At 31.6% G+C, this 27,107-nt stretch overlaps 1 protein-coding gene and 1 pseudogene across 1 annotated transcript; one reads left to right on the forward strand and one right to left on the reverse strand.

Moving 5' to 3' along the window:
• Positions 1–4,184: 4,184 nt before the first annotated feature.
• Positions 4,185–20,453, reverse strand: LOC145942760 (venom serine protease-like). Its single transcript, XM_083049768.1, has 8 exons — positions 20,307–20,453; positions 18,827–19,002; positions 18,342–18,572; positions 12,066–12,264; positions 5,035–5,229; positions 4,776–4,933; positions 4,492–4,645; positions 4,185–4,408 (listed from the first exon to the last, which is right to left on the reverse strand). Exons 1-8 carry the CDS (start codon positions 20,344–20,346, stop codon positions 4,383–4,385), a joined length of 1,179 nt encoding a protein of 392 aa, XP_082905894.1. The 5' UTR covers positions 20,347–20,453; the 3' UTR covers positions 4,185–4,382.
• LOC145942761 (protein GVQW3-like) lies at positions 14,617–15,154 on the forward strand (annotated as a pseudogene).
• Positions 20,454–27,107: the final 6,654 nt, after the last annotated feature.

Raw genomic sequence — 27,107 nt, forward strand, 5'->3', positions numbered from 1 at the left:
AACATCAATTGTTTTATCTTGCAATTTAACGTAAGCAATATACTTAAATTGTCAAAAGGACTAAACGCAAAAACAATAAATAAACACATGGCATTCTATGAGTCAACTCCAAATCTATCCCTAATAGATACAGTTGCGACGAAATCGTTCATAAAAGTTTTAATTCGACAAATCAATCGGCACTGTAGTTATCACAAAATACAAGACAACTCGCGAAGACATAATACTAAATAATAATCTCAATATTTAATAAATTTGTCGATTTAGCCATCAGTCATTAAACAAAAATACGATGATCCAACAAGAAAATATATTATCTCATTCTGCAATGACAAAATTATATATTGGATGCATCCAATGGTCAGCTGGCACTCCGCCAGAAAGCGGAAATTCGCTGTCGAATATTTCTCTGTCTCTCTGTCTCTCTGTCTCTCTGTCTCTCTGTCTCTCTGTCTCTCTGTCTCTCTGTCTCTCTGTCTCTCTGTCTCTCTGTCTCTCTGTCTCTCTGTCTCTCTGTCTCTCTGTCTCTCTGGCTCTCTGTCTCTCTGTCTATCTAGCTTTTTGACAAAAATAACACGATTGCAAAAGACATTGGCAGAATTGAAGAATAATTTAAGGACTATTGACTTACATTATCACATTTCACAGAAATATAAATTATGTATCACTTGATCATGTATCTTGAAAAAGTACGGTAACTAATTGCAAAGATTAAAAATTAAATGCATATTAAATGTAAATGTCATACTGAAAAAAATCTGGTTGTATGAATTGGAAACACAGTAAATTTAATCAATTAGTCTGTTGAAAATGAATAACAAAGCAGAATTCTGGTAAAAATTATCTCATTATTATAATATTTCTTCTGGTTGAATTTATTTATTAGCATTTTGGTTGTGTAATTTGATTACAAAGAAGATTAAATTTTAATAATTTTTATAAAAAAATTTTTAAGAACTATAATTAGGGCTCTTAATCATGTACTGTCGCTTTGTCTGCTTTGATAACTTTTAGTAAAAAGAAAAAAAAGTTGACATAATTTTACATAAACTATAAAATATCTCATAAAATATTCATTTTCTGATGATTTTATCTCAATACTATGTACAAAATAATAAGAGAATTGGTGTACAAAACACATAGTTGTTTTTAAGAAAAAAATAATGTAATTTGCAACTAGCAGCTACATATTTTTTCTATGTTCAAATAGCATACTTTTTTTTAAAAACAATTATGTGTTTTTTTTACACCAATTGATTCGTCTAATAATTCTATATATAAAAGTATTAAAGTAAAATGATCGAAAACTAAACTGTTTATGAGATATTTTATATTTTATATCAAAATATGTTAGCTTAAGATATAAAATATCTCGTAAAAACCGTTCAATTTTTGGTTATTTTAGCTTTATAATTTTTTATGCAGAATATTACAAGAAATCTATTTACATAAATAAAATACGTAGGATAATTTTATTTAAAAAAATTAAGATGATCTTGATATCTCCGATGCGTCTCCACCTGGACAAAAATTATTATCGCCATATGATAGCTTATTCTTTCAATGCAATTTGCAGTTACATAAATATTCCTCTGGGCCTTATAGATTCGAAGATATAAGGTGGTAATTTAATAGTTATTGCCGCACTCTGTATATAAATATACATATACATACATATACAGGGTGATTCAGGAATACCTGTGCAAATTTTGAGTTCTCCATACGTAAACAAGAAAAAAATGTCATATACACATATGTTCAAAAATGTCTGGTTTATGATTGAAAAATTACATTCAACGACAAAAACTGAAAAGCCTTAGTTAATATACTTAAAAGCTAATAAAAGTCCATTTAAAAGCTCTAGTCATGTCTGCAAAATTATTCGCAATCATAATGAGATCTTTGAAAGGATGCGACTGTCCATGATCCGACGTGTTTATGCGTATATTGAAACAAATGGAGAACATTTTGCGTATTCGCTATAAATCGTGAGTAGACAATTGACTTGAAAATGTAATCTTTCGATAATAACTCATAAATTAGACATTTCCAGACAAGAATGTTACATTTTTTTGTTTATATATGGAGAACTCACCTCCAAAGTTTGTACAAGTATTTCTGAATTACCATGTGTATACAGGGTGGCCCCAAACGTTCCGGCGAGACTTTGAGATCTTATAGAAAATTTAATTCTGAACAAATTTTCTATAAACATGGGTCGAAAAATGTTTCTTTAAAAAGTTAGCGCCTAAAAACCTCTGAAATCGTTGTTATTTTACACATTTTTACAAATATCATGGAAAATATGCGTTTTTTAACAAAAAGTACCGAAACAAAAGTTGTAGAGAATTAAATTATCTTTCAAATGAGATCAAAATGATTGTCGTACGTTCCATAGGTTTCGAGATAACCAGTTTCAAATATACAAAAAAGTGGTTTTTTTGCCTTTCATCTTCCTATAGTGATTGGTTTAAATAATGCAGAAAAGTAAACTTTTTTAGTGAAATAACCAACAAACAAGATAAACATTAAAATATAGCTAAGGCCATAACAGCATAAATGAAATGTATTTCTAAAAAGCTCTACCGTCGATAGAAGAAAGAACATTTCTTTTGTACATTTGAAAATGATTATCTCGAAACCTATGGAACGTACGACAATCATTTTGATCTCATTTGAAAGATAATTTAATTCTCTACAACTTTTTGTTAAAAAATATATATTTTCCATGATATTTATAGAAATGTGTAAAATAATTACGATTTCAGAGGCTTTTGGGCGCTAACTTTTTAAGGAAGTATTTTTCGACCCATGTTTATAGGAAATTTTTTGTTCAGAATTAAATTTCTTATAAGATCTCAATGTTTGGCCGGAATGTTTGGGGCCACCCTGTATATCGCTCATTTGCTGCAACAATGACAATCAAAATAAATAAAAAATTTTTGAGTTATTAGTACAGGGAGAAAGGTTGCTACATGTACTATTATTAAATCGTGTCCTGAAAAATCACAAATTTTGAGTTATGTCATTGTTGCAGCAAATGAGCGATATACATATGTATATGTATATACAGGGTGATTCAGAAATAATTGTATGTATTTATCTATATATATGTATGAACATACACACGTAAAGTTAGATTGCTATGCAAGCCATGTGTTTCTGCTATCTTTGAAAGTAGGACTTGTAATTAAGTACTAAACCTGGATTACATTTGATCCGGAAATTAATCCAATCAGCACGCGCGCGCGCGGAGACCTGTAAGTTCAAAAGTTCCGAAATCGATTAATTGCTTCTGCGAAGTTCAATCTCAATTTAGAATTCCGGGATTATTTCCGATTTTAAACTTACCTACTATTTACAGATCTGCAATTTAGCCAATCCAAATCAACATAAACGTGCGTGCGTGCGCGCGCGCGCGCGTGTGTGTGTGTGTGGTGTCTCATCTCATATTATATGTATATCCGTATATATTTGTTTAGTTATACCTTTTATATATATACAGGTGACACGGAAAGCACATACACATAAAATTGACTTTTTTTAGACCTATGATGTACAAATCCGACCGAGCAACCTTCCCGCGATGTACAGGATAATGCGAATGACGATGACATGTCAACTTTAAAGCTTGGGATCGGCTTATGCAAAAGATTCAAATAGGTAGTGTTTTGAAAAGGGTTATGCCTCGGGTTACAAGAATATGCAATAAAAAATAAGGGGTTCCATTTAAGAAAACATCAATGACCTTGATCTGACCTTCAATAGGTCACTCAAGGTCAAATCCATATTTTTATCTGTCCCCCTTAAAGTCCTACAACCTTTGTCTAGAACATTTTTCCATATCTAAAGCCGTTTCCGAGATCCAGGGGCTGGGTTAGACTTTAGAGACACCCTGTATATACATACAAATATACAGGGTGTCCAATTTTAATCTATCACCCTTCGTAAATTTGCAAGAAGTGATCGCAGAGAAAAATGTATCATACAAAAGTTTTTTTACTTCGAGGGGGACATAAGATGGTGTCATTGGTTTGACCTTAGATAGTCGTTTGAAGATCATCTTCAATTTCTTAAATGGAACCTACTATTTTTCATTGCATATTCTTGTAGCTTATCTCGAGAGCTTTCCAAAACGTTATAATAAAAAAAATGTTCTTCCGTTAAGTATTTTTCGTTAAGTATATTTCGTTAAGTATATGTTTTACATGAAAGCAAATATAATTGAATATTATCAATGTATAATTAAAAATTAATATAAACACATTGTTGTGACATGAGTAGATATATTTTATACATGTCATTTTTCAAAAAATAATACGGTATCGATTTACTTGTTATGTGCTAAAGATCCATAGCCATGTGAAATAATTATGTAGAGATCACTCTACTTTACAATATTTTTCACCTAAAATATATAATATTAAACTTATATTTTATTGTGGTAATATTTTCGTATTTCTAATTTACCTATTTGTATTCAACTCTTACCAGTCACACATTCTATCCAATCAGTGAAAGCTCCTGTACGTGTATTAATAGCAGGAATGTTTGAAGCACAACCACTACCAACAGATGTTATACCAACTAATATAATACGATGTGTAGTAGGATTTCTCCATAAGACAGGTCCGCCGCTGTCCATCTGTGGCAAAGAAAACAGAAAAAAATATAATTTTGAAATCATTTTTATATAATATATATCATTGTTCTTAAATAGCATTATAATTGTGAATTATTACCTAGCAAATAATTTAAAAATTCTGTTTCTTTACCTGACAAGTATCCTTTCCCGAAGTGGAAGTACATATATTTTTGTCAGTTACATTTTCGTCTAAATAATTTTTTTCGCATTCTTTAAGATTTATCACATTTAAGTCTACTTTTTGTAGTTTATCCGATTTTGCGCCGGCAAATGATGTTAAACCCCAGCCTGAATAGGATTAGAACGAATAATTAATAGCGGATATTAATGTGTTAATAATTATAATAAATAATGAAAAATTATAATAAAAATAATGAAAAAGCACCAACCTAATGCTGTTACAATATCACCACCGAACGAATCGCATCTATGTTGAAATGGTAGACAGACCGGCCCAACCTCAGCACTATATTCTATGTTACCGATAATCTTACAAACAGCTATATCGTTATGATGATCTTTGTAATAAGGATGTTTCGTACAGCTGCTTACGTGAAATATTTTGGTTGCATTGGTCTCTTTACCTATCCACGAAATAGTATATACATACAGACGTGTACAGATTATTAGACTCAAACATATTTTTATGTTGAGATTACTTCACACAGTTATATTTTTTTGCGTTTTTTAATAGTCATTACATTTATTTAATATTTAGTAAATGGTAAATAGATCACTTTTCTTCTTCAAACCTCAAAATTTTGATGATAGTTCAAAAACATTCTCTTTGTTAAACAATTATATTATAAATTATAAATTAGGAAATAGAAAGGCTATTCGAGCCATACGCGGATGTCGGTACGTCGATTCCAACGAAAATTAATTTTTCGTTGAAATTAACTAATTGTGCACGGGGCACGAATTTTTGCTTGGTACACCACCAAGACTTTTATTTGGGAATAAATCCATACTAGATTTTTAATTCCCATATTACCCTCTAACCCCTCTACAGAATTATAGGCGAGAAAAATATAGATCCGAAAGTCGCTGAATCGGGAATCGAACCCGAGACCTTTCGCTTGCCGGGCGACTGCTCTCACCATCTGAGCTATTCAGACCCTTCGATTCTATACTTTTCTCTGCCTTGATAAATATTTGCAAATAACGCCTTATTCAGCCGGCGTGAATTAAACACTAAGAATATAAAGGCTCTCTATATATCAAATATAAATTAGAAAATAGAAAGGCTATTCGAGCCATACGCGGATGTCGGTGCGTCGATTCCAACGAAAATTAATTTTTCGTTGAAATTAACTAATTGTGCACGGGGCACGAATTTTTGCTTGGTACACCATCAAGACTTTTATTTGGGAATAAATCCATACTAGATTTTTAATTCCCATATTACCCTCTACGAAAAATTCAACGAAATACCTTCAACGAAAAATTAATTTTCGTTGGAATCGACGCACCGACATCCGCGTATGGCTCGAATAGCCTTTCTATTTCCTAATTTATATTTGATATATAGAGAGCCTTTATATTCTTAGTGTTTAATTATATTATAATTCAATTAAAATTAAAAATATATTGTCACACAATAGTGTATTTAGATTTATACAAAACTAACGTATGCGGGGTGTGAATGTGGGTGTGTGTGCGTGTATGTGGTGTGTATCTGATACTCCTTTTGAAATGAAGGAAAATGGTTTTTATCAAAAATCCCCAAAATAATATGGAAATCAAATATGCTTTAACAAATAATAATTTACATATACATATACATATATATACATATATATACATACACTAGCGGATCCTGACGTCGATAATGTGGGGGAGGGAGGGGTTGCAAAATTATTTTATTTAATATTTTGGCATTTTTGGTTTCATGATTAGCTTTTATTCCAGGATCAACGACGTCGATAGCTATTTAACGTTTGTTTTTCTTTACTTATATTTTTTAAACAAATTCAGCAAAACTGTTTCTTTTAATTTGCAAGGGAGGAGGTTTTATCTCCCCCACCCCCCGGATCCGCTAGGGTATACATATATATATATATATAAGTGCCGTCTGTCTGTCTGTCTGTCTGACCGCGAACTACTCATTCATTAATGGACCGATTTCCTTGAAATCGATATCAAAATTTTTCAAATTTTACTGGGATGGCGACGATATAGTTAAAAATTTTTTTTTTTTTTTAGAGAAAGAGAGAGTTATACATTCCTCCATAGTACATGTACAACACACACACACATTTTTCTAAAATCACCTCTTGGTTGTGGCGTGAGTGTGACTGTGTGTGTATCGAGAGGGTTTTTAGTGTGTGAGAGCATTTATTTATTAATGGATTGATTTTTTTTTAAATTAATGCCAAAATTTTTTTAATTTTTTTGTATAGCGAGATTTGGCCGTGATTTTGATTTTGAGGGTTTTTAATAGGCGAGAGTCCTATATATACTTCCTCGCAACACCGGGGATGCATAACATTTTTTCCGTCTATTGTAAAAAAAACTAATAATTTTGAAGAATTTCCGCGCGTAGCGCGGACTTAAAAGCTAGTAATACATATACCGAGTGTCCCATTTTAAAGGACCCACTCAAATCTCAGAAACACTGTGTTAAATCAAAAAATGTTTCCTACAAAAGTTGTAGGATTTCGAGGGGGACATAACATAGTAATATTCATATGACCTTGGGCGGCGTCTCCAAGGTCAAGTGAAGGTGAGAATAAATTTTTTTAATAGAAACCCATATTTTTTATTATAACATCTTTTTCTACTAATTAATTTGAACAACTTTTATCTAAAGCATTTTTTTATTTTTTTCAAAATTCATTCTCACCTTCACTTAAGGTTAACCTTCACTAACCTTGGAGACGCCGCCCAAGGTCAAATGAATATTACTATGTTATGTCCCCCTCGAAACCCTACAACTTTTGTAGGAAACATTTTTCGATTTAACGCAGTATTTCTGACAATGAGATATTTGAGTGGGTCTTTTAAAATGGGACACCTGGTATACATATATACAAGATATCCCATGTTAAAAGATCCACACAAATATCTTAGAAACTTTGCGTTATCTTAAAAAAATGTTTGAAATAAAAATGATTTGAAGGGTATTGAAGGGATTATCTGTGATTTTTATTTGGACCATGAAATAACCTTCAAAGTCCTGAAGGTTATTTCAAGATCAACTTAATTTTTTAAAATGCGAACTACTATAATTTTTTTATATACCTAAATCAATAATTGATTTGCAGCTGGATGTAGCTGCTAATTGCGAATTCCATATTTTTTTGGTAAAACTTCGTGTGGGCAGGGAAGGAGCGAAGCTCTTCCTAAAAAAAATTAATCTAACCCAATCCATACAGCCAAAGAGTGAATTGTTACACATAGAAATTCACTTCTTACATTTTTATTATTTAATTATAAAAAGTGATCTTTCCATACTAGTTACGAAAAATTCTTTTACTAACTTTCATTTTGATAAAAAAAAAATTTTTTCACAAAGTTTTTTCCAAATCGAACGTAAATTATTTTTTGAACTACACTTAAATTCTTAGTCAAACTAAATAATTAAAAATTTAATATTTTGGAAAGTAAATGTTTCCATACATTTATACTTATTGCATTCGATTACATTTAATAAGTGCTACACGTATCTATAAAATTTCATCAAAATCGGGCCTGGAGTGAAATTACGTGCACAATCGAATTCGATCAGTCGACTTCTAATGCGTTTCTGCTCTACAGTTTTCTTAGTTCATGCTTATTTATCATTGGATTTTTCTCGTCAAAAATCCAATGATAAATAAGCATGAACTAAGAAAATTGTAGAGCAGAAACGCATTAAAAGTCGACTGATCGAATTCGATTGTGCACGAGCATCGAGAGGCAAATAAAATAAAATAATATGTTTGAAATAATTTGTTATGATACTTTATCCGCGATTAATATTTTTTGACAGAAATCAGCTGATAACTGTCAAAAATATTAATTGAGTTTAAAGTATTGTCAAGTATTTAAAGCAGAGAGAAACCTGAGAGCGGCCACCGCGATTTAGCGGACGCGTGTACTGATGCGCCCCCTGACAAAGTGGACATGAACTACGTCGTTACGCTCGGTAAAAAACATAGAAATGGTTCGAATCCGTGATATGGTTCATATCTGAACTATTCGGATGAGAACCGAGTTGAGAACCAAACCGATGAGTCAGACAAGGACCAACAATCCATCGCTCTGGCTTTGTCTCACCAACGATGAGCGTCTCGTGGACTCGTGCGGCGGCAGGCACGAGATTTCGCCTCTCGCGCGTAGCGTTCCACGTAATTCGAGGACAAAATTTTATGACGTTAAACTTTGGGCAATATATAAAAAATTAAATATATTAAATGTAAGGTGTAAGATCAGATTATAAGTTGAATAAAAATTATATCCAGTTTTTTGAGTACATTAAAAAAATTGTTTTTTGAAAGTGTATATTAAAAAAAATTGTTGAATTAATTTTGTTTTAGATGAATAAATATTCTAATTTGCATAAATAATAAAAAAAAGTGCGAGTGACGGGAATTAAACCCCACTCGTAGTACGTACACTTAAGTCCGTGGTTATCACGTTACTGATTGTGAGTCGGGTTCGATTCCCGTCACTCGCACTTTTTTTTATTATTTATGCAAATTAGAATATTTATTCATGTAAAACAAATTTAATTCAACAATTTTTTAATTTGCACTTTCAATAAAGCGTTTTATTATTTGTTTCATTTTGTATTAAATATAATGTGTAAAATCAGATTATAAGTTGAATAAAAATTATATCCAGTTTTTTGAGTACATTAATAAAATTGTTTTTTGAAAATGTATATTAAAAAAAATTGTTGAATTAATTTTGTTTTACATGAATAAATATTCTAATTTGCATAAATAATAAAAAAAAAATGCGAGTGACGGGAATCGAACCTGACTCACAATCAGTAACGTGATAACCACGGACTTAAGTGTACGTACTACGAGTGGGGTTCAATTCCCGTCACTCGCACTTTTTTTTTATTATTTATGCAAATTAGAATATTTATTCATCTAAAACAAAATTAATTCAACAATTTTTTTTAATATACACTTTCAAAAAACAATTTTTTTAATGTACTCAAAAAACTGGATATAATTTTTATTCAACTTATAATCTGATCTTACACCTTACATTTAATATATTTAATTTTTTATATATTGCCCATTTAACGTCATAAAATTTTGTCCTCGAATTACGTGGAACGCTACGCGCGAGAGGCGAAATCTCGTGCCTGCCGCCGCACGAGTCCACGAGACGCTCATCGTTGGTGAGACAAAGCCAGAGCGATGGATTGTTGGTCCTTGTCTGACTCGGTTTAGTTCTCAACTCGGTTCTTATCCGAGTAGTTCAGATATGAACCATATCACGGATTCGAACCATTTCTACGTTTTTTACCGAGCGTAACGACGTAGTTCATGTCCACTTTGTCAGGGGGCGCATCAGTACACGCGTCCGCTAGATCGCGGTGGCCGCTCTCAGGTTTCTCTCTGATTTAAAGTGAGTTTCTCGCGAGTGCTTTACGCTGATACAGTTAGTACCGCCATTGTACCGCGAGGTGGCTTCTCGGCGAACAGTCTTTCCGTAGAAGAAAACAGTCAAAGAAAGTATATAAGGCGATGAAACTAATTATCTGATGTCTTGATGTTCAAGGCCTTTCAAGAGGAATATTGGTTACACATTTATTTTCAACACACTTCGATATACAAAATTTCTATTCTCGTCAAAGTGAAAGTTATTCCACTCCTGGGTTGGCTACGAAAATTTAGCCATTTTTTCTTAAAAATAACTGTGTTTTCTTTACACCAATTGATTTCTTACATTATTTTGTATAAAAGTATTGAGGTAAGATCATCGAAAAATGAATATTTTACAAGATATTTCAGTAGATAATTTATATAAAATTTATTATATTATTATATTTATATATATTTATTATATATTATATTAAATTATAAAATATTTCATAAAAACTATTCACTTTTTGATTGTTATCCTTATAACTTTTTATATTGCTAAATATATTGCAGAAAATCGATTTATATAAAAAATTATAGTAGTTCCATTTAAAAAAATTATATTGACCTTAAAATAATCTTTTAAACTTTGATCCAAGGTCAAATAATGATCATTATCAGATGAACCCTTCCATATTAAATAACTTTTAGTTGAAACATTTTTTTAAAATAACGCAAAGTTTCTGAGATATTTTTAAAAAACACCCTTTATATACTTATATTTTATTATATACAGGATGATTCAAAACGAGTGTAAAAAAACTTTAACAGATTTTTTAGGAGGTCATTCTGACAATGAGTAACAAATGTTATATAAACATTGGTTATAAATCCTATACATCTTTAATATTAATATTTTTAATATCGTCGATGGACCCCGTGCATTCAAACTCGGAAAGCACATTTTGAGTATTTATTATATATTTAAACTATAAATAAATGATGTTTACATCTACTCCTGTTTTGTTTTGATTTCTCATAATTTCCTATGAATGTGATTTTATTATTAGAGCAGCAAAATTTTAAAACTTCTGTAACTACGTAAATATGAAAGATAAAATCTATGATTATATAACATTTTTTACTCAGAATGATCTTCTACACAATTTGTCATAGTTTTCTACACTCGTTCTGAACTTGTATATTATATGTACATACATAAATATATACAGGATATCTCACATAACTCTCTTTACATTTTACATAGCTTAATATTTCGGGAACTATGTCATCGATTTTAAAGCTTAAGAATTGTATCTTGAATTGTATGGATCTGAAGATCCTTCAAACTAGAATGCATATTAATTTCCAAACGTTGGTTGCGTGAGTGGGGCGGGGGGGAGTTAACTATAAAATTTTAAATAAGACACTCTATATAAAATTACATTTCTATGAAAGAAAACAACTTATTAGTTTTATCGGAAACATTTTTTTATCAGATGTTTCTATAAAAAAATATGATTGTTTAAAGATTCAATCTACAGCCACAGCGTTCGGAAATCACACGAAATCGAAATCTTTTAGCATTCTACTCTGACTTATTTAATTTTATGTTCAAAATGTCCATTATAGACTTGTAAACACATGGATTTGTAAACACATATTTTCGAATTAACAAAGTATTTCTAACTTTAGTAACATTTGATAACATTTCGGGAGTCATATGTCATCACTAGATTTTTTTGCAGGGCTATGTGAATGACAAATTATATTTGAATCGTTAACGACGAAAGAAAATATGAAACAAAGAATATGCAATGCTTGCGCTTCAGAGATTCTCGAACATAATTATAAACCTAAGTTATTAATTAGATATTTATTTCAATAATTACCTGTAGTTACATCATGTTCACCAACAATAACGCCGATCGTAGAGGTATTTCTATGCTCTATACAATGAGCTGCTGTTACCACGTATTTTGGAGATATTATAGTACAACCGCAATATATCAGTTTCACAGTACTATCAACGAGCCCACCCATCATAGGATATTCATTTATTCCAGTTTCATTACCGCCTACTATTCTAGTCTAAACAAGCAAATTAGTCAAAAAGTTGTACTGATAAAATAAAATATAAATGTAAAAGTAGAAGAATATTAAGAGGGTATTGTAGTGTAACGGTTCAGCAAAATTTTATTTTTTGCATTTTCTGCAAGTATATGTTATGAAAAATATATGTGCAAAAGGATTTACTCCAATTCGTAAAACTTATAGAGTTTCATTTCCATACAGTGCAGTTGCAAAGAAGTGCTAATCAATTCACCTTCGTTTATTAAAAATGCATATGAAATTAGTCGTCGAATTGTATTCGTTATGCGACTATTGAGTTTTGGCAAAAAAGGCTTGAATTTATTTTGTTTGGTGGATATTGGTTTGATCAGCCGTTCGAAGCGAAACTCGAGTAACTTCGCTAGCAAGAACCAATCGTCGGGAAAAGAAAGCAGTTGAGCAGGACTTGTTACCGCTGTAAAGTTAGCCCCTCATTATTTAAAAAATTAATTTTTTTCAGAGTTCTGTGTAGATCTCCGATAGTTCCAGAGTTCTTGATAGTTTTAAGAAATAGTTCTGGCCATTAAAGACATAAAAAAGCATTTCAAAGATATGGGGGGCTAACTTCACGCAACCCCCATTTTTGAAAAAAATTATTTTTTATTAGAGTTCCGGATAGATTTCACATAGTTCCAGAGTTCTTGATACATTTCAGAAATAGTTCCGCTCGAGAAAATTTAAAAAATCGAGGTTGAATATTCAAAAGTAGTACAACAAAAATAGTCATAACTTTAAAAGTATCAGTTTAATGCAATTTTGTTATTAAGATTTTTGATAGAACTCCACGGGGGCTATCCAGAACTCTTAACAGAACTCTCAGAACTCTTCAAAAATTTTTTTTGTACTTTGAACTACAAATTCGACACATATAATCGTTCATAACTTTTTCGCTATCAATTCTACAGACTTTTGCCATTAAGATTTCTGATAGAACTCCGCGGGGGCTATGCAGAACTCTTAACAGAACTCTCAGAACTCTTCAAACAATTTTTTTGTACTTTAAACTACAAATTCGACACATATAATCGTTCGTAACTTTTTCGCTATCAATTCTACAGACTTTTGCCATTAAGATTTCAGATAGAATTCTGCGGGGGCTATCCAGAACTCTTAACAGAACTCTCAGAACTCTTCAAAAATTTTTTTTGTACTTTGAACTACAAATTCGACACATATAATCGTTCGTAACTTTTTCGCTATCAATTCTACAGACTTTTGCCATTAAGATTTCAGATAGAATTCTGCGGGGGCTATCCAGAACTCTTAACAGAACTCTCAGAACTCTTCAAAAATTCTTTTTGTACTTTAAACTACAAATTCGACACATATAATCGTTCGTAACTTTTTCGCTATCAATTCTACAGACTTTTGCCATTAAGATTTCAGATAGAATTCTGCGGGGGCTATCCAGAACTCTTAACAGAACTCTCAGAACTCTTCAAAAATTCTTTTTGTACTTTGAACTACAAATTCGACACATATAATCGTTCGTAACTTTTTCGCTATCAATTCTACAGACTTTTGCCATTAAGATTTCTGATAGAACTCTGCGGGGGCTATCCAGAACTCTTAACAGAACTCTCAGAACTCTTCAAAAAATGTTTTGTACTTTGAACTACATATTCGACACATATAATCTTTCGTAACTTTTTTGCTATCAATTCTACAGATTTTTGCCATTAAGATTTCAGATAGAACTCTGCGGGGGCTATCCAGAACTCTTAACAGAACTCTCAGAACTCTTCAAAAATTCTTATTGTACTTTGAACTACAAATTCGACACATATAATTGTTCGTAACTTTTTCGCTATCAATTCTACAGACTTTTGCCATTAAGATTTCTGATAGAACTCTGCTGGGGCTATCCAAAACTCTTAACAGAACGCCCAGGATTCTTAAGAAAATATATTCAGACTTCAACTCTCTCGTGCCTGACATTTTCTAGGAATAATTTGTATATAATTCACATCTTACTAGAGGTTATTAGGATCGCTGATTATGAATTTGCAGTCAAAATTTCAAACTTTAAAATAGCAGTTATGACATCACAGATATTATTTTTTAGGCAATGTGCAAAATATTTATTTGTATAATTCAACATAGATTTGCAATTTTCAAATTTATGTAAATAATTGCAAGTGATGTTCAAACGATGTGCAAAAGAATTAGAAAAGCGGTGCGCAATCTACGAGGGTGGTTTGAAAAGTCCATGCAAAGTCAGAGAGATGGCACCACTGGTGCGTATCGGGGTTATTTTTAGTTAGTAGCATCTCTTGGAAGAACACACACCAAGTTTCAGCCAGATCGGTCTATTTCTCTGTGTTTGGCGTTTGTTTGAATCGAGAAAGTCGAGTGATTTCCAAAAAATGGATGAAAGAGAATTTCGTGTGTTGATAAAACATTACTTTATGAAAGGCAAATCGCCTCAGAAGACTAAGGAGAAGCTTGATAAACATTATGGTGAATCTGCACCTTCGATTAGAACAGTTTATAAGTGGTTTCAAAATTTTCGGAGTGGCCATATGAGCACAAGTGACACTGAACGTTCTGGACGCCCTATTGAGGTCACTACTCCAGAAATCATTGATAAAATCCATGATATGATGATGGATGATAGAAGAGTGAAGGTGCGCGAGATTGCTAGTGCTGTGGGCATCTCGAGTGAACGGGTACATAATATTTTGCATCAACATTTGGGCATGAAAAAACTATCCGCAAGATGGGTGCCACGATTGCTCACAGTTGACCAAAAACGAAATCGTGTGAGGTGTTCCAAGGACGGTTTGCAGCTGTTTCAGCGGAATCCACAGGACTTTAAGCGTCGTTTCGTCACTGTGGACGAAACATGGATACACCACTACACGCCTGAGACAAAGAACAGTCCAAACAATGGGTTGCCAGCGGGGAGTCTACACCAAAGAAGGCGAAGACCGTTTTTTCGGCCGGGAAAGTTATGGCGACTGTCTTTTGGGATTCGCAAGGAATAATCCTCATCGACTATTTGGAAAAGGGTAAAACTATTACAGGTGCATATTATTCATCGTTATTGGACCGTTTGAAAACCGAGCTGCAAGAAAAACGTTCACGATTGGCCCACAAAAAAGTCCTTTTTCATCACGACAACGCATCAGCTCACTCATCTGTAGTTGTAGCCGCAAAATTGATGGAATTAAGGTTCCAACTCGTTCCGCATCCCCCCTATTCTCCAGATTTGGCTCCCTCGGACTACTACTTGTTCCCCAATATGAAGAAATGGCTGGGGGGAAACATTTTATTCAAACGAGGAGGTGATTGCGGAAACGAATGCCTATTTTGCAGAGTTGGACCAATCTTATTATTTGGAAGGGATCAACAAACTGGAACAGCGTTGGACGAAGTGTATAACCCTAAAAGGAGACTACGTTGAAAAATAAAAAAAGTTTATCCCGAAAAATTAAGTAGTTTTCATTTTTGCACGGACTTTTCAAACCACCCTCGTATATATTGTATTTAATTGCACTGTGTCCAGATGTAACTGTACTTTGTTCAAATGAAGGCCATTCTAACGTTAACATTCCACTTCTAACCTAAAAACTTTGTATACATATGTGTATTATATTAATTTATTGATTACTTCTTCTATAAACTTTTCTATTGATAAGTTAGACTAATTTATAATTAAATTAAAAATTGAAACTTTTTTATAAAAAAAATACAATTTAAATCTCTATATATAAGTGCCGTCCGTCTGTATGTATGTACGCGAACTTCTACATTTATGGACCGATTCTCACGAAATTGGTACCAAAGTTTTGCAAATTCTTCGGGGAAGGCTGCTATGTGGTTTTTTTAAAATTTTTATACACCCACGCATCCACCCACGCGCATGCGCATTTATGGACCTGTTTTCACGAAATTGGTACCAAAATTTCGCAAATTTTTCGGGGATGGCGATGATGGTGGTTTTTTTTAAATTTTACATCTCCACCCACGCACTCACCCACGCATTAACACATTTATTGACCGATTTTCACGAAATTGGTACCAAAATTTCGCAAGTGTTGCAAATTTTTCGGGGATGGCTGCTATGTGGTTCTTTTTTTAAGTTTTGCCCACCCACGCACCCACCCACGTATTCACCCACGCGCATGCGTTTTACAAGATTTTTTACAAGATTTCTACGCCAATGTGTTTAGAATGATCAAAAAAATCCTACTATGCGGTTTAAAAAAATTTTTTTTCTTTTTTATATAGGAGGCTGTTTTCGCGAAAAAAATTTTTTTATTAATTTCTATGCTAATGGGTTCAGAACGTTTCAAAACATCGTACTATGTGGTTTTTTTTAATGACATACCCATCTACGCACCCACCCACGCATTTACACTTTTGATGACCGATTTTTTCGAAATTAGTAACAAAATTTTGCAAATTTTTCGGGGATAGCTAATATGTGGTTTTTTAAGTTTTGCACCCCCACTCACGCATCCACCCACGCGCGCGCTCATTTATGGACTGATTTTATTTCGCAAATTTTTTCTATATATATAAATACCGCCTGTTTCAGCCCGTTTGTAATGGAACAAGATTTATTGTAACTAATTTGAAAAATAATCTAATTTATGCGGAGGTTCTAGCTGGTCCTGCTCGAGGACAGATTGTCATCATTCCAAGGATAGATTTAATTACAAGTGATTTGGAATTGCCATTTAAATTTAAACGAAGACAGTTTCCTATTCGAGTATCATTTGCTATGACAATAAATAAATCACAAGGACAGAGTTTAGAAAAAATTGGGATTTATTTGCCACATCCTGTATTTGCTCATGGTCAACTTTATGTGGCATTTTCTAGAGCAACCAAAAGGGAAAGTGTAAAAATTAAGATTGATGAATTTAGCAATCAAGGACATCTAATTGAAGAAAGTGAAAAATGTTTTACAAAAAATGTAATATACAGAGAAATTTTGTAAATTAAAGAATTATGAAATTGTATGAGAGCTAATAATAGCGGGTTAGCGGTGGGTACATTAGACGTAATCAAAAAATATTTGAGTAAGGAAAAAAAAAATGGGTATAATAATTAAATAATAAAATTAATTAAAATTTGTATGTATATATATTTACTAAACTAATGTTTTCAGATTTAAAACATATTAAATTGTGTGGAAATTAAAATAACAAAAAAAATTAATATAAGCAAATAAAATTTTAATTATAAATATTTAAGTTTATGCAAAACAAGACGCAAAATACAATATCAGGGAGTGAAAAAAAAATAATAGTAGTCATGTTCGAAAAATTTGCAACATTTGATATAAATTTCGTGAAAATCGGTCCAAAAATATGGAAGTAGTTCGCGGTAATACAGACAGAACAATTAATCTTTTGTGTTAAATCAGGTTTTATAAAGGCTTTATGAGAACCGCGCGAAGCGCGGTCCGAAACGCTAGTTAACTTATAATTTAGAATTATATTTACTTTTTTTTCTTTTTTGTTAATCATATTACCCTACGACTGTTAAATTTTTAGGTGATATTTTTCTTTTTGACATAATTTACAAGATCTTCCTAGTTCTTAAAGATCCTAACTAGTTTCTAAGTTCTTCAAAAAATTTTCTATTGAGTAATAATCTGTTTGACCTTTGACCATTGTCATGACAACTTGTGAAGTTGTCTACTAGTAGAAGTTAGCTTTCCTGTTTACCAGACATAACATTATCGATAATTTTTTGTCTTTCGACAGAAGAGAGTAAAAATATAAAAAATAAAAAATCTAAAATTTAAAAAAATATTTAAAAAAGTTAAGTCAAAGATCAAAATGTTTACATGACAAATTTAACTTGCTCATTCGTAATTTTTATTATGAGTTTTAATATATCTATGCACTTTCTGCTATATTAAGATTCCTCCAATAAGCAATATAAATAACATGATTAATTCTTGAATGCTTAGTCGAATTAAAATATTTTTAATAAACACTTTTATAGTTGATTATAAACTATATAAATTATAAATAAATAATTTAAAAAAATATTAAACTATTAATATATAGCATTTTCTAAAGTATAGTTAAACTTACTACTTTTTTCCAACCACAATTGCAATTGTATTCATCAAACTTATTCTCTTTTGAGAAACTCGTTGAAATTGTGCATTTAAAATTTCCTCGTGAGTTATATGGTAAATCAAATTTTATAGTCGCATCTATTCCTTCGAGAAAAAATGTGCCGCTTCCACAATATGGCGGTCTATCTTCTCCAGCAAATTGGACAGAAAGGCTACCTTCAGTACATTTTTCATCAGAATTACTCTATAAAATATATATTAAACTATTTATTCTCTTTTTTAATTTTATATATAATAACTCTATTATTTATATAAATATATAATATAAGTGTGAAATTGCTAAATGATGTTTGTACATTTTTAATGAACAATAAGTCTACGCAATAAAAATATTAAACAAAAAATATATATGCATACATATGTATTATATATTATTTATAAAAATGTATATACACAATTGTATACAAAACTTACGTACTATGATTGTATACAACTTACTGGTATATTAACAGTGCAATTTATTTTATTATTACAAGGATTTGTCGTTCGCCACATACAGTGATATTCACCCTTGTTTTCAGGATTAGACACTATTGTTTCTCCAGTTTTCATAACATTGCAATTATTAGCCTCAATTAGTACAAAAAACAGCAACAGTAAATAAACTGCTATAACTAAAATAATAATTATTATTTTATCTTTATACCAGATTTAATACATAAACACATTTGCTCACATCTGTATATATATATTTTTTTTACTTTATATACATATATCTCCACACACACCACACGCACGCACGCACGCACGCACGCACGCACGCACCCACGCACGCACGCACGCACGCACGCACGCACGCACGCACGCACGCACGCACGCACACACACACATACACACACAAATAAGGAAAATTTTTCTATCTTAAAAATTGTACTCTTTTCAAACCGCTGAAACTCGGCGAAAAATCATCGTAGACTAAAAATTAAAAAAGCATTTTAAAGCTTGAAGTTTCAACTTTAACATGGAATCGGTGGTTAAAAAAATTTTTTGTCTTTCGGTTCTCTGCTTTAAAAAAAAAACACATTATTTTGTTCTTTATAATTACGTATTTTTGACACTCTGCAACTCGATAAAAAATTTCTCTTGAAAAATTCTACTCAAGTTTTATAAACTACATTTTGCCTACAAAACACTATTTTTAAAATTTTCGTTTTTTGACCGAATTACATGATTTTGTAATTAAAGGTATTTTTTAGAATAAAATAATTTTTTAATCTGTAAATGGCCATATCAGTAAATAGTAAATTACAATTGATGTAAAAAAAAACACAATATGTAATTTGCAACTCGTAGCTATATATTTTTTCTTAAAAATAACTACCTATCTGTTTTCTTTACATCAATTAATTCCTCTCATTATTTTGTGCATAAAAGTACTAATTGTAAGATAAGATCGGAAAATGAATATTTTATTGAGATATTTCATAGTTTATGTAAGATTATGTCAAATTAAAATATAAAATAGCTCGTAAACTATTATTTTTGATCATTCCACCTTTATAACTTTTTATGCAGAATATTGCGAGGAATCGATTTATATAAAAAAAATATGGTAATTTCATTTTAAAAAATAAAATGTTAATCTTGAAATAATTTTCTGGATTTAATGGATTTGATACAAAGTTAAATAAAGGTTACCATTAGATGAATCTCTCAACACCTCAAATAATTTTTACTTGAAACATTTTTTAACATAATCCAAAGTTTCTAAACTATTGCATGAACTTTTTCAAATGGAACACCCTGTATATATGTATTATTAAGTTCGATCAAATTGCATAGATAGAACGGAAAACAAGACACTATGCAGCAAACGCTAGCTGTTTCAACGTAAAAATTAAATAGTCAACTCTAGTTTATGCAATGATGTGAAAAATTATAAGGCAAGGAATTAATAATATTTTGAATTTTTACATACCTTCCATATTTCTACAAAATTTCCAACAAAATGCCATCATCACAATTGTATCTTTTATGATAAATAACTTCCGTAAATTTTAAATAACAAAACGAGTAACTTGTAGCGTATAAAATGTATCGCGTCAAGTTCTTCCTGTTTCCTTAACAAAATACATGAAAGTGCATTTGTTTCTTGGAACTTTGTCCTATTATTATGTGCATAATGCTGATAACGCGCCGATACTTATGTCTAATATTGCTTTAAAAATAAAAAATATATATATCGGTTACGGTTTTGTTCTTATTTCTACATTATTTCTACATGCGTAATAACTAAAAACATTTAAGTTAATGTACAACAATTATAATGCTAATATTTTATACAAATGTCGGTGAACAAATGTTGGTGAATTTAATTTAATTAATAAAAAAATTAACATATAATGCAAAAAAATAATAAAGCATAAAATATAGCATAAAAAATAGCATAAAAAATGTGCACAAAGCTCTTGTTTTTAAATAATAACTTTTCTATATTTATATATAATTACTCTCTTGAGCTATAAATGTTAGTAGTAAAGTATATATAGAAAAATTTAATAAAACATCAGCATCCCTTCTTCAAATTACTTTGACGTTGACATATTGTCAAAAAGTCATAATCCTGATCACTCATTATTTAATAAAAAATAATTAACAAATAAAAGTTTGGGTATTTAAATGTTTTAGACACAACATCACTTGATTTAATTTGAACATTTTTAATACTTATTGAAAATAAAAAAGAAGAGGATTTCCGTCTCGGCCTCGCCTACAATCTTTTTCGAATTAAATTTTTATCACAGTCTAATTTTAGATTAAGTTCCGCAACTTAATCAAAATTGGATGTTAGATTAAAAAATTGTATTTTTAGCTTATGCGCTTATGTTTCATTTTTAATAAAGTTATTATTAAAATGTTTAACTCAAATCAAGTTATATTATCAAAAACATTCAAATATTTGAACTTTTATGCAGAAAGAATGTTCAAGTATTTCTCTCATCTACGCAAAAATTTTTAATAAGTAAGCTTCAATATAGATTTTATTTTGCATCAAAAACATCGATGTGGAGTAGACCTCGCTTTGTGAAAGTTGTGAAATATGAAGTCTTTTCCTTGTTTATGTATTAACTTTGTTAATTTTTTACATTTTTAAACACATTGTATAAAAATTGTATATTTATATAAGTATTTGTGTATGTATTATAAGTAATAATTTTAATAATATAAATTATGTCCAATAGTAATTTTTTAATTATTAGTCTACACTCGAATTTTTGTTTTCTAAAAATTTTTATTTGTTTTAAGTTTTTAATAAACAATAAGTAAAAATTAAAACCTTCTATTCATATCTGTTATGGTATTAATACATGTCAATACCAAAATTGATAAGCAAGAGAAGAGAGAGAGAAAGAGAATACATTAATTTAAAGATTTATGAAACATTTTTTAACGAAACTTAAAATTTATTAAACGCAATTTTATCAAAATTACAGAAAAAATTTAAATTGTTTTATCTACGAATTTTTTTAACAATTGAAAGCAATTGTTTTTTACCAAACATTTTTAAGGCTTCTGGGTGCTGACCGCGGCCATATTGGAATTGTGACGTCAGAGAGGCGAGAAATAACACGTTGAGATTTCTTAGATGCCATTTCTAAATAAAAACATATTTGCATAAAATAACACTTAAGATCTCTTTAATACACTTCTAAAAAACGCCGAAAACTATTCTTTTCCCTTGACAGTCGATCAACAACCGTAAAATGATCGAGATATCAGACTTTGACATGCGGAATGACTGCGCATGTGCAAAGACCAGACGGACTGGACCTCATAATATTACATTTTACAGCTGTTGATTATTGATTATAAAGGGAAAAGGATAGTTTTCGGGGTTTTTTAGAAGTGTATTAAAGAGATCTTGTGTTATTTTATGCAAATATGTTTTTATTTAGAAATGGCATCTAAGAAATCTCAACGTGTTATTTCTCGCCTCTGACATGACGATTCCGACATGGTTGGCGAGGTACCAGGAGCCTTAATAAATAAATCTGCCTTTTGTCACAGATTTCTAATATAAAATTTAAAATAATTTTAGAAATTTTTGATTTCAATAATACATAATTTGTACAAAGCGATCGATATTATAAAAATTGAGCAAGAACGTAGAGAAGTGAATGTTGGAATGAAGGAAGGAATTGAGGTAGGGACGTACATTATCTCCGCTAATTGTCAATATGTGTATATCAAAGAGGCAATAGGTGATTGATAATATTAAAGATAGAGTAGATTTCGGAATTAATACATAGGGGCAACCGATTAATATGCTTTGAGAATCACGGACGATATTAGCATCTAGCAAAGAGGAATTGGAAGTGACATTGAACGAAATGGAAACGGTCCTGACAAAGGACTACCAAGAGGGTGTAAAGCTATAAAGGGTATAAAGTGTATAAAGGTATAAAGATCAATAAAAAGAAGTCCAAAATGTTGGTACGTAAGGGGCCCGAAGACAGGACTAAAACTAAAATACAAATTGGAAGTGAGAGTTAGAAGAAGTCTTCTGCTATCTGGGAAGTCAAATAACCTGGGATGGTAGAAACATAAAACAAAGATTAGCACAGGGCCGAACCGCATTTAACGGAAAAAAATCACTGCTATATTCCGGAGCGATAAATTTGGAAACTCATAAAAGATTTTTAAAGATATATGTGTGGAACATGGCCATTGCGAAACGTGAACTGTGGCGGAATCAGATAGAAAAAAATTGAAAACATTCAAAATATAGTGTTACAGGCGCATGAAAATACCGTGGATAGATAGGATCAGCAATAGAGATGACATGTGGCTTAGCATGTAGAGTCACAGACTGATGTGCGAAAGGTTATAGGTTCGAATCCGATTCGAGCCAAACATCTGATATGCTTGCTTGGCAAAAGGATGATGGAAGAAGAATGATTTTTGAGAAAGAAGAAAGGAGAAAGTAAGGAGATTAAGTAAGGAGATGGAGAAAAAAAAGGAGAGAAGGTGGAGAAAGGATTGAATGGAAGGAGACAGGGATAGACAAAAGGAGAAAAGGGAAGAAGGAAAAAGAGAAAATTGTAAAAGTCTTAAGACTATTGTAAAAGATTCGGGAACGCTTCTTGAAAAAAGCGCTATGTATCCCTGATGGGAGAATCTAAATAATAATGCATATACATACATAGGGTTAGCAATAGGAAAGTGTTAGAAAAAATGAATGAGAGAAGAAGTATATGGAATGTGATAAGGAATAGGAGAGATAGGATGATAGGACACTTATTGTTAAGACACGAAGGATTATATATAGTTCGTGACATATTAAAAGCGGAGATAGAAATAAGGAGAGGCAAGGGGTAGATCCAGACTAGATTACTGCTCGCAAATAGTCAGAGACATGGAATGCTCCATCTTTAGGAAGATGCGTAGGTTGGCCCAGGATAGGAAGGAGATATACGTGAACCAGTCCTCGGACTGAAGACTATGATAATGATTGATTTCAAATATTCAATATTTAAAATTCTACAATATTATAATTTATAAATTAATGTTCGGATGGCGCTCTTGACTCGTAATGACAAGCCAGGTAGCACATGTTCGTTTCAGAAATGTTTTCTAAACGTATCCAAAGTTTTTTAACCGTTTAAGCACCAAAAAGAAACGTGTCGACAAAAACGTTTTTAAAACTAAAATTTAAGAAACGTTTTTTTCACGTTTTTCTAGATAAGATAAAAATTAATTTTTTAATTTTAAGGGTATGTATAGGCATATATAATTATTACGGAGATTTCATGTTAATTTCTATTTTCAAATGTAAAAATACTCGATCTCTTTTTATAACATATTAAATTAATTAAATAGGATCAAAATTTTGCAATATAATAAAAATCATAATTATAAAAGCATTAAGATTTTTACATTAAATATATATGTATATTGAATATTATAAATTAGATAACGGCAGCTCGCTCTCTCTCTCTCTCTCTCTCTCTCTCTCTCTCTCTCTCTCTCTCTCTCTCTCTCTCTCTCTCTCTCTGTCTAGTCTTATCTTTTTCTCTTTTTTCCCTTTGTTTTTCTAAGGTTAAAGTTAGGTCACTCGACTTCCACACGCTCGCAGCGAATCAATCTTGGTGTGTTGTGCAATGCAATATATCTTTTTAAGTGCAATTTAAACAAGAAAGCTCGTGAATACTGCAAACGGTAAGTAAAACATACATTTTAAGTAAAATAGAGAATAAAGAAATATTAAAAATCATACTGAAGTTATGATTAATTCTCGTGCATAGATCATATAACCTATAAATTAAAAGTCATATTTTGTTGAGTTGTAATTGTTTTACTCGAATTGCGTTTTGACGAATCTCTACTGTTTGTAAGCCTTGAACGGGAAAAGATTTCTTGCCTTATTTATTATACGCATTTGAACGAAAGGAAACCTCTCACAGAGGGAGCTATGTAATTGTCCTGCGTACATGCGTGCAATATATATATATATATATATATATAGTTTTTATCGGCATGCGACGTATCTGCGTGCAACAAGACAGCGTGCAACAAAAGAAATTATTATATGGACAGATTAATTTTATTTTCATTAGTTGAGCGTTGCACTCATCAAGAAATACGTAAAAACATACATTTTAGAAAGGCGCCTTTCGTTTCACACTTTCTTAAATAAAATAATCTAACAAGATCGAAGACAACAAAATCTTTATTTGAAACGACAAATCCACAAAATTTTATACTACGAAAGATCAACAGGTTATGGGCCCAGTATTGCCTTATTGAAATTTTGTGGATTAGACAGAGGTTATTGTCTGTGTATCAACAGGGATACAACATCAGTTTACGACAGTCAACGTCAGTCAACGTCAGTCTACGACAGTCAACGTCAGTCAACGTCAGTCTACGATAGTCAGTCAACGTATAATCAGATAAGTCAAAATCGTAGAGGATCAATTGCAAATGCAAGCCAATCAATGTTCAAGACGCTGGATGAAAAAGAAACTGTGGCTATTGCCAAACGAGATGGAAATCTCTACAAAATGATGTTTCGTCAAGAGGAATCTACAAAGTGTCTGTTGACCGCTTCTATCAAAACTTGGCATGAAAGACTTGCCCATCAAAATATCAAGTATGTCAGAGATATTTTAAATAAGAATTATATAAAGTAACCGATGACTGGAACAACTACGTTTGTACTGGATGTGTCTATGGAAAGCAACATCGTATTTCTCATCCCATAAATCCGAAATTAGCTGAAAATACTCTGGATCTGATACATGTTGATTTGTGTGACATGAACGTAAAGTCATTAGGAGGAGCCAAGTATTTTCTCTTATTTAAAGATGATTTTTCACACTTCAGAACGGCCTACTTCCTGAAAACGAAAGATGAAGCTGCTGCTAAACTCGGTGTCTACTTGAAGATAGCAGAAAATCAATTTGGAAGAAAAGTGAAGTGTCTCAGATCAGACAACGGAACTGAAATTAAGAATGCCGATACAAAAAAGCTTTTAGAAGAACTTGGAATTTTTCATACAAAATCAAATGCTTACACACCTCAACAAAATGGTCGTGTTGAAAGAGAAATGCGTACAGTCGTGGAGTCGGCTAGATCTGCAATGCATGCTCGGGATCTAAATGAAAACTTGTGGGCTGAAGCTGTTAACTATGTAATTTTCACCCTAAATCAGACTGGTACAAGCTCACTGAAAGATAAAAGTCCTGCGGAATTGTGGTTTGGACAAAGAATGGACATTAAAAAATTGAGAAGCTTTGGCTGTGAATGCTATGTTTTAATTCAAGATCATAAACGAGTTAAAACTGATAAGAAATCAAAAAAGGGAATCCTTGTCGGATATGATTTGGATTCGCCTTGTTATAGAATTTATCTGTCTGAAGAACGTGACGTTGTAAGTTCTGATAATGTAATATTCAATGAGAAAACTGGACAAGATTACACTGAAATACAACACTTCTCATCGAAAGGACAAAGCGATAGTTCGGAAGAAGAGTTTGAAAATTCTGGAACTGAAAACTCCGACACTGATAGTTCAAATAAAGATACGCCAAATCGATCGGACAGTCAAAATCAAGAAGATTCTAATGATTCCTCTGAATCAAATCGAAATCAAAAAAATCGTTTTAACTTCCGTAATCGTAAAAATTTAAATCTGCCTACTAGACTTGGTGATTATGTTCTAGGTTATTTTCAAGGAAGAGATCAAGCAAATGCAGCAATGATAGGAGAAGTAGAAGATATTTCTCTTTTGGATGCCTTGAAGGATAAAAATTGGCGTAAAGCTATAACCGAAGAATACAGATCTCTGATTAAAATAAAAACGTGGGACTTGGTAAAACTTCCCAAACATGTGATACCTTTAACATGTCGTTGGATTCTACGTCAAAAACAGGATTGTCGATTGAAAGCCAGACTAGTAGCCAGAGGCTTTGAACAGAAAGAAGGAATCGACTACTCAGAAACTTTTAGTCCTGTTGCTTGTCATGTATCAGTTCGATTAATTTTCAGTCTAACAGCATCAAACATGATGAAGTTAATGACATTTGATGTCAAAACAGCCTTCTTACATGGAGAATTGAAAGAGACAATCTTCATGTATCAACCCGAAGGCTTCGACGACGATACAGGACGTGTTTGCAAGCTGAACAAAAGTATTTATGGCCTGAAACAAGCTTCGAAGAATTGGAATGAAAAATTTTCCAAATTTCTAAAATCGCTTGGATTTGACAACACGGAT

This window comes from Prenolepis imparis, unplaced genomic scaffold, assembly GCF_030444845.1.
Source record: "Prenolepis imparis isolate NDT839.2.m4 unplaced genomic scaffold, iyPreImpa1.0 SCAF_11, whole genome shotgun sequence".
In the NCBI taxonomy this organism is placed as follows: Eukaryota; Metazoa; Arthropoda; class Insecta; order Hymenoptera; family Formicidae; genus Prenolepis; species Prenolepis imparis.